Source organism: Phyllostomus discolor, chromosome 3 (genome assembly GCF_004126475.2).
Source record: "Phyllostomus discolor isolate MPI-MPIP mPhyDis1 chromosome 3, mPhyDis1.pri.v3, whole genome shotgun sequence".
Taxonomy (NCBI): domain Eukaryota; kingdom Metazoa; phylum Chordata; class Mammalia; order Chiroptera; family Phyllostomidae; genus Phyllostomus; species Phyllostomus discolor.
This window is the reverse complement of record NC_040905.2, coordinates 87,043,271-87,051,843: the sequence shown is the minus strand read 5'-3', so window position 1 is coordinate 87,051,843 and position 8,573 is coordinate 87,043,271. Positions and strand designations below refer to the sequence as shown.

The following is an 8,573-nucleotide window of genomic DNA, read 5'->3' as shown; positions in this document are numbered from 1 at the left end:
ACCTGAATGCGCTGAACAGGTCAAAGCAGGCAGTGTGAAAAGAATTATCCAGATGGAGTCCCCACCACTAAGGAAAACTAAATGTTAGTGAAGGCACCTGCAGGCCATTACAACTGGATGGGAGAGGTCGGAAGGCGGGCAGAAACTACGGCGGCAAAGAGGGTCAGGGTCCACCAGCTGTGGGCTGGTGGGTCACGACAGAAGGCTTGAGAGACAAGACACTGTCTCGTTTTAAATCAAAGAAATCAACACCGATATTTAAGAAAATGCAAAGTACAGAGAAGGCATACACAGCCAAAGGAAGCATAAAAGCCACTGAAATGGAACAGGAGCTGCATTTCTCTGAGACAAACTTGGCTGGCTTTTAAACCAAACCCCAGCTCAGATCCGTGGAGGAAGCACTCCCGTAGCCCTGGGCGAGTGTGCTTTCTTCTTGTAAAGTAATTAAGGTAATGAACAGGCTGTCCCCTTACATCGAAAGGCACGTTTTGTTTCTGGGAAAACGTCCACAGACAGGATGCACTGTGCTGTCAAAACGAGGGACACACGCAGCCGTGGAGGGCGGGCAGGGTAGGAAGGAGAGCGACTTCACATGCAGGGTCTGACACGCGTCTCGGGGCCCAGCGGCGGCCGTCGACCTCCTGCTCCTCTCTGCCCTCGCCCTGACCCTCCGAGGCAGCACAGGAGCACCCACTCCCCGGATGTTCCTCGTTAACTGTTCTTCCCACCCAATGATGTTAAATGAAACTTCCTCTCCAACAATTCGAAATATGAATTCTGAGTTTCACATGTATTTTGCCTAAGTAATTTTCCTCATTCCCATCAATCTGGCTCTGAACGCCCCTATAGTAAGGCAGGCAAATGGCAGAAACACAGAATCCTAAACACTGCCTCCTTTGGTGCACCCGATTTTTTTGAGGGGGGTAAGAGATAGGGGTCGAGTAGGGAAGAAGACTCAGCCCCTACTTCAGAGTTCTAGGTTTTGCCAAGTAAATGTTATGGAAATACCAGGACCTTACTTCAGGGATTCAAGTCTGATACCTCACATTCTCCTCTGGTGGTACCTCCCAAAATTCACATCCACGCTGCTATCACTTCATGCGAAAGAACTAAAAAGAATGGCATTTTTAGAAGTCAGTGATCCAGAAGCACAGATTATTTAAAGATTCTTTTCAATTTCTCATTTCGTTTTTAACGTGTCTTTTGGCCAGAGAAAGAAGAGGCATTCAAATACATTCTTTGTAGATTTAAGATTTGATGACAAGGTAAGAGGTGAAACCAAGAGGAACACGACTTAGGACAATCACATCTCTCTTACAAACACACACACACACGCAAGTACATGATGGCGGGCTACACTGGTGAGGACAACCCTTTCCTCTTTCCACTATAAAACTGGTAAAGTAGAATTAAATGTTTGTTGTACTACAGAGCCAAGCTTAAGAAAACAAGAAATGTCCAGACACCATAAAGGAATAAAGAACTGAAGTGAAAGTCTGGAATATGAGCCTTGAGGGGCAGGGGCCAGGGGGCAGGAGCCAGGCCTGGAGCCGCACCCTGCTCCCCACCCCTCACCCACCAGGCACCCTGCCTGCCAGCCGAGAGCAACAGCCAACTTTGGCTGGGACTCAGGGAGATGGCCATTACCTGTGAAACAGAGGGCACCCATGCACAGTGTCACCATGGGTTTTCACTGCCATACGGTGAGAAAACAGAAAAGGTCTGAGCCATCACGATCACTGGGGAGCTGGCCCAGAAAACCCCAAATTACTCTGTAGCAGCACCATTGAAACCCTGAGACGTGGACCACTCAGGAAGCAAACGCTCGCTGAAGATGAGCCACAGGGCTAAAACCCCCATGAGGGAGCACAGCCCGTTGGGGATAGCCAGAAGTGCGGCTAAGAGAAAAATCAGCACCCCCAAGAATTCAAGAAAAAAGAATTAGAGACTAGAACATGAATATATTACAATAACTTTTAACACATAGAAACTCTAATGAAAAAATAAGTTGAAAAAAGAGCAGGCAAGTTCAAAAAAGAATCAAAGGCAGCTTCAGAAATGAGAAGTAGAGCGAATGAAATTAGAAACCCGATGGACAGAGCAAGCAGATTCCAGGGCTCAGAACAGAATCAGTGAGATAAATCCAAAGCAGTTACTGAGAACACAGCACAGAGAAATCTAAAACATATGAAAAAGGATGAATTCAATAGCAGTCTAAGAGAAATCCCAGAAGGGAATAACAGCGCATGGAGATGAGATAACAGTCAACAAAATGAGAACATTCAGAATTTTCTTACATGAAGAAAACTGAGAGCTGAACGTGAGGAATAAAAATAAATCTGAGTAAAACTAGGGGGGAAACAACGTAATTGAAGACAAAAGGCAAAAGCTGGGTGAGGGACTCATGCTTGTTATAAAATGGTTCAATATGCAATTTTATATGCTACCTCATTCAGCTCCGTCGATAAGGAGACGCATTCACCACGCAGGGAGGCAGCACGTGCTACGGCCCCTCCAGGGCTCTGCGGAGAGCGCCGGGGGTGCAGCTCGCTTTCGGAAACGCCAGGTTAGCCTCTAGTCTCGGGTGTGTCAGTCTGGCTTGCCTCCACAGTCTGCTGCCCACACCTCCAGGGGCAGAAAACTCAGTCAAGTAAAAATCAAGGATTTTTACTTGAAATTTCACTAGGGCATAATACTACACTTTGGAATCACAACTGCCAATTTTTCTTAATTCTGAACTAATTTAAAAAGTGTTGGTTTCTATAACCTAATTTATCCAGCAATCAAGTACCTGGAGTGAATTTTGATGACAAGAACCCCATCTTGTGGCAACATCTTTCACAATCAAGAGTGGCCGCCACTGCCTTGCCAGCCTCGCTTGGAAGATAAATCTGCGTTGAGGAGTTATCATTTCATCTGCTGCGGCAGACAGACTCTCTAACTCGGCATTTATCTTGTGTCCGTGACGGCACCAGAGTGTGCAGTAAATCTGCAGAGCGCAGTGGTGCTGGGACTTTGTGAGTTATTTGCAGGTGAAAGCTGCTAGTCTTTGCGCAGCTCGCTGCAGGAATATTTCAGGAGGAAAGCAACAGACTTGGGGTTAGCTTCTGAAACCCTATCATCTGGTGGATATGGCTCAGATATTCCTACAGGGTGAACTCACGTAACTAAAGCAATCACAAGATAAAATTCCTAAAACCCGTAACAAACGATACCCCAATTACCACCATGCCTAGCAAAGGCACCCCACCACAGCACATGCCTACCTGCGTTTCTTACCCTTCATACCATAACCCTCCAAAAGGAGCCTTTTAATCAGTTTCACCTCCCTATTTTAAGACAGTAAAACTAGGTTCTAGAAATAAGATTTCCATTCTTCCTCTAAAAGGAGTGTCTTCTTCAGTGTCTTCCCGCATCCGCGTTCCCATTTGGAAAGGTCTTATCGCTAAATAAGCTAAAAAGAGTAAAGCTCTGAGCGCAAGTTTAACAAGACAGTAGATTAATATTAAAACAGCTTTTTATTTGTTAATGTCACATAAGAAATTTAAGCAAGTTACACTATCTTAAAAAAACACAACTAACGCATTTTAAGAGAAACCCTCCCCACCCCTCCCCCAATCCCCTCCCAAATTAAGAATGTAAGAGAAGTAACCATAAAACAAAGTTTTGTGGAATCCTTCATCCAGAGTGCTTACATGATTAGGTTTAATATTGCCATCTTACAAAATTTCTCTTTTCTATTAAAAAAAATTGTAGCCTTGATTGTTTATTACAAAAAATCTCATTACAAAACTCCGATATATTGAAAAATGCTCCCCCCTCCCTCACAGCACCGTTATATATAGCAGAGGATAATCAAGAGCAGATTGCCAATCCAGGAGAGCAATCTTCAGATTATGCCCAGACACACAGTGGTTTATTGACCCCCCTTTTCTCTTCTCATAAGAACTTAAAAAAAACACATACATACAAAAAATGCCAAAAAATTTGAGGGACCCTTTCCAAACAGTACACAGTTAGTTCAGTGTCAATAATTCACATCTTGCAACAAAGTGTATGGATATGATTTCTTTTACAAAACTTTCAGTGTCAAAAAAGAAATTAAGGCCATCAGATTCGCAGCTTAAAAATTCACATAAAGGAAATATAAAAATATTCTGTGCTTCGGAGAAGGCTCTGCACTGTATGTAGGTAAGGATTACCATACTTCTTTATTTCAAGGAAGACAGTTGACTTGAGAAGTTTACATAATTGCACAGCTTCTTTCGGATGCTCTCGGGGCTCCCTGCTGAAGAAAACAGAAAGAAAAGACAGCACTAAGAACATGGATCACAGTATTTTAAAATAAAAGTCACCACGAATCTGTATTACCTATCCTCTCTCACTGTCCTGGTTAGCCATCTCCTCGGGACGCTCCCCCAGAACCCGGCCTCAGCTGCCAGGACAGTGACTCTCACCTGCAGCTGCACAGTTAGATCCCAAGGAGCTTAAAAAAACCCTCAGGTAGGCCCCCAGATCAATTTAATGAGAATCTATTTATATACAAATTTTTGGGGCGTAACACTGTGTAATTATTAGTAAGTAATTGTATATTTCACATTTACAGCCAGAGAATCTATTTATATACAATTTTAAAGCTCCTAATTTTAAGTAATTCTAACATGCAACTGAAGTTGAAAACCACTGCCCACTAACATCCTTGTGTGAGTATAACTTAGGAACCAGACAGGTGGACCCCATTCTGAACCATCCGCCAGAGAACACACGACTGGATCAACTTTCACATCCTGAAGCATCTGCCCTGGGTTCATCCTCGAATGTGAAGGTCACCAAAAAACTTCTCGTCAACTCGAAAGGCCACAACTCATTTTCTAATGTGCAGTCAAACGAGCCAATCTGCCCTTCCATCTTCCCTCTTTTGAACCTTGATATCATTATTTTCTCTGATCACACAAGTTAAAACTTCATATATCTTTAACTTCTGTTTTTCGTCTCTCATCTTCAAGTTCAGCCACTGTGCCTAATGAATCTCCATTTAGTATATGCGCTGCCGAAGTGAGCACAAGAATCTCCATTTAAATAGCCCCTCCATGTCCCTGCAATCTCCCTTCTAGAGTCAATGCCTCTGACGCCGTTTCAATTTCTTGCTCTGCTCCAAGGTCTGCAGCAGCTACGTGCCTGGGCACTCCAGACTATGTTGACTGAACACCCATCTTCCAACTCTGCTTAGCTCACACACCCTACAATATAGCTGGATGCACAGACATACCTTGTGCTTATGTCTTGCCATATGCCCTACGATGAATTAAAGATGGTCACAAATTCTTTGCCACCATTCACATAAGAAAGAATGCAGACTCTTCTGCACTCTTCAAGACCTTCCCCTGGAACTGGCCTTGTAACTCCTCTAAGAGAACACGGTGGAAGGGACACCGTGCCAGTCCTGGGCCTAGCCTGGAAGAGATCAGTGCTGTCTTCCCCCTCTTGGAAGCCAGCTGCCATGTTGTAGAGCTTGAGCTAAACGAATCATTAAAAGCCACACAGAGAGAGACGTGGTGGATATTCCAGCCCCAGCCAAGCTCTACCTGAATGCAGCTGCATGATTGATTACCTGCAGTCTCCATCATGCGGAGCAAAAAAATTGCCCAGCTAAGCCCAAACCACGGCATCATGGGAAGTAAGAAATCACACTTTTAAGCCACTAAGTTTTGAGGTGATTTTTTAATGCAAAAACAAATAATTCAAACACCCTTGGAACTTCATCATCTGCTTCTCATACCCAAATAATTGCCCACCCTTCAAAACACTGGACAAGCACATTTCCCGGGGTTCTTCTCAACTGTGCTGGAGGCCCGGAGAGCCTTCTCCAGCGTCTGACCTACTACACCTCATGGTCTGAGCCACTGGTCTCGCACCTGAATCTCTCTTACTTCTAGTCATTATAACCCTTCTCATTAAGGGCAGGAAATGGATCCCATGCCTGCTTCTTGATAAAGCCAAGTCTAAAGTATCTGTTCTTAAATATTCCCTGAAATGTATGAAGTGAAGTATCCAACCAAAAACTCATTCTACCTCATATATCCTACCCCAAGTGGCTCCCAACCATGGGGGCTAAACATACAAGATGTGTTCATCTGCAGCAGGACTGGGACTAATAAAGCAAACGACCGGAGTTAAATCTAAAGACGAAGCTTTATAAGGATAGGAATTTTGATTAATGATCAGACTCAAACAGCTTGAGAATATAAACTGAAGGCTCATTAGTTATTAATAATTCCAATTTAATTCATTAAACTCAAATTTGAAGCTCCTTTATTTCAAGGGCTCTCAAAAACCCAAGCATCAGCTAAAAATCTATCTTAAAATTAGATGATTAGGAACTTAATATAGTAACAATTTTCTTTCATACTGAATTTGAATATTGCTCTTTGTTTTTTTAAGTTTACATGCAGATGCTTACTCTGAGTGATGTAAATTTCTCAATCGCAGAACCCGTAGGTAAATAATTTTAAGCATGCAGCCTAATTTTTATATACTTATTCATAAGTGTTATGCATGTCCCACCATAACATTATGTATATTAAAAACCAAAAGACAAAACTGAAATTGGATATAATGAGAAAAAAATGTTTTGAAAAGGCAGGCAACATGTTCTTGCGGGACCCCAATGTACTACCGTGACTGTGTCCCCCGGAAAAACAAACCCTACTTGGAGGCCGCTGGGCCGGCTCATTAAGTACGAGGAGAAACCCAACTCCACTACTGGTTTTTCTTTTCATGTAATTCTGTTAATAAAACTAAAAAAGCAAATATACTGAAGTAATACCTGTGGGCGGAATTCTTCCTGGACAGCCACTTCAGCTGCTTCCTCCTCTTCCTCCTCCTCTTCAGGTATGGTTGTTTTAAAGACTGTACTTCTTTGAGCAACCTCCTAAAAGCAAGAGTAGTTTGATGATAAGTTAAAGCCACACATAAAATCACAAAGGTTGAGAGGGAAGGGAAAACTTATCTTTACTTAAGTTTAAGATGTAGCAGTCCTACATCAGGGCGAAAAATTTTTTAAGTAGTTTATCAGTAGCTTTAGCTGCTGAACAGGAATTTTTTGCATAATTAGTAGCAGTTCTTAGATCTTCAATATTCCCTGCAGGGGGGCTACTGGTATCCAATTTGAAATGCCTGCTGAGAAGTTTCCACTGCTTTTTATCCCATTCTGCCACAAGAATTCTATAAATGGTTTGGCACACTAAATTCTTTTCACACTCAACACGAATACTGAGTTTAAAGCTCTCGCCTGGCGCCGAGCAAAGAGAAGGCACTAAATAAATGCTGGATAGAATGAAGTCACAGGCCAACTGCTGCGATCCCAGGGACCGGGGCAGCACCAGGACCAGCCGCCCAGGGAGATGAAAAGGACACGCTCCTTTCATTTCTTCGCCAACCGGCTCCGCTTGAATGAAATGGAATCAAGACCAGTGAGCACTATTTACTAATAACATACTGGTGAAGTTATATGCCCTGTATTCCACACATAAAACAGACCTCTTGTCATTGCCTGGCGGTGGGACAGAAAGTAACCACTTCCATTTTCTGCTGAAAGACTCAAACACAGATGACCCTCCTACAGAGGCTGCTGGCTCACAGAATTGCAGCATTGTTTGTTTCTGTTTTTTTGTTTTAAGCACAGAGCTAACCTGATGATCTGGCAGCAAGTCAAAGAGTGTGCTGGAGGGCTCTGCAGAGCATCTCATTACACTGCGTCCCATGTGCTAAGATCACTCAAGGAAGACAACTCCTCTAGAGGAAGAGCAAGACACTAAAGTAGTGTCAGTGAGAGTTTGTCTGACTTTTGACACAGGCCAGCTAGTGTCAAATGGCAGAGGAAGAAAACCAAAAGTGTCACAGAAATGAAACTTCATTTTTGAATATGTCCAAGAATATATCTGTGAATTAAAGCAAGGTAGTACAGTATTTTGTGGGGAATTTTGATAATTTTTTTGCAGGGCCAGGGAAAATGGACCATTCTGAGTCTCTCAGTTAGCCAGAAACTTCAATTCTGTGATATCAGTCTATGACTACACATACAAATAGCTATTTTCACGAGTATCTTCCTGCTTTAACCAAATTAGCACTAATTTTTGTTTTAAAAAACCTGTGAATCTTTAGATCAATTACAATTGTTTGAACCAAGATATCAACTGGGAAATGGTAGCATGCAAAACAGAAATGATTCTCAAAAAGCTTTCGAAGTACCCAGGTTTCTTCAACTGATCTTAAAATAAGGGGAAAAAAGCCAAAATCTGTTACAGAATCCTCACATCCTAGCTTCCAGCAGCCCATGCCAGGGCACACATCCCATACGGAAACACTGGAAGCCCAGATGCAGTGAGACTACTGGCCTCCAACGAGAAGCTTAGGAAAACAGCAACTTGCCCAACTTTATTAATTTTGAATTACTTCAACATAACTACTTTCAATGCAAGCCTTCAGGTAAACACTTCTCATTTGACAACACTTGACAACCAGTTACTCTAATGCAGAAAGCCTGTATGGAAAACGAATGAGCTAAACACTGC

General features: G+C 42.8%; 1 protein-coding gene across 2 annotated transcripts in view; it reads right to left on the bottom strand.

Moving 5' to 3' along the window:
- Positions 1 to 3,750: 3,750 nt before the first annotated feature.
- Positions 3,751 to 8,573, bottom strand: part of LMNB1 (lamin B1) — a 47,006-nt gene continuing 42,183 nt past the window's right edge. Inside the window, exons 10-11 of one of the 2 annotated variants that reach the window (XM_028518101.2) lie at positions 6,827 to 6,931; positions 3,751 to 4,288 (exon numbers count right to left, since the gene is read on the bottom strand). In XM_028518101.2, coding sequence (XP_028373902.1) covers positions 4,244 to 4,288; positions 6,827 to 6,931 — 150 coding nt within the window. In that variant the 3' untranslated portion in view covers positions 3,751 to 4,243. The remainder of the gene's footprint in view (positions 4,289 to 6,826; positions 6,932 to 8,573) is intronic. The other variant, XM_036020706.1, reaches the window with a different exon arrangement.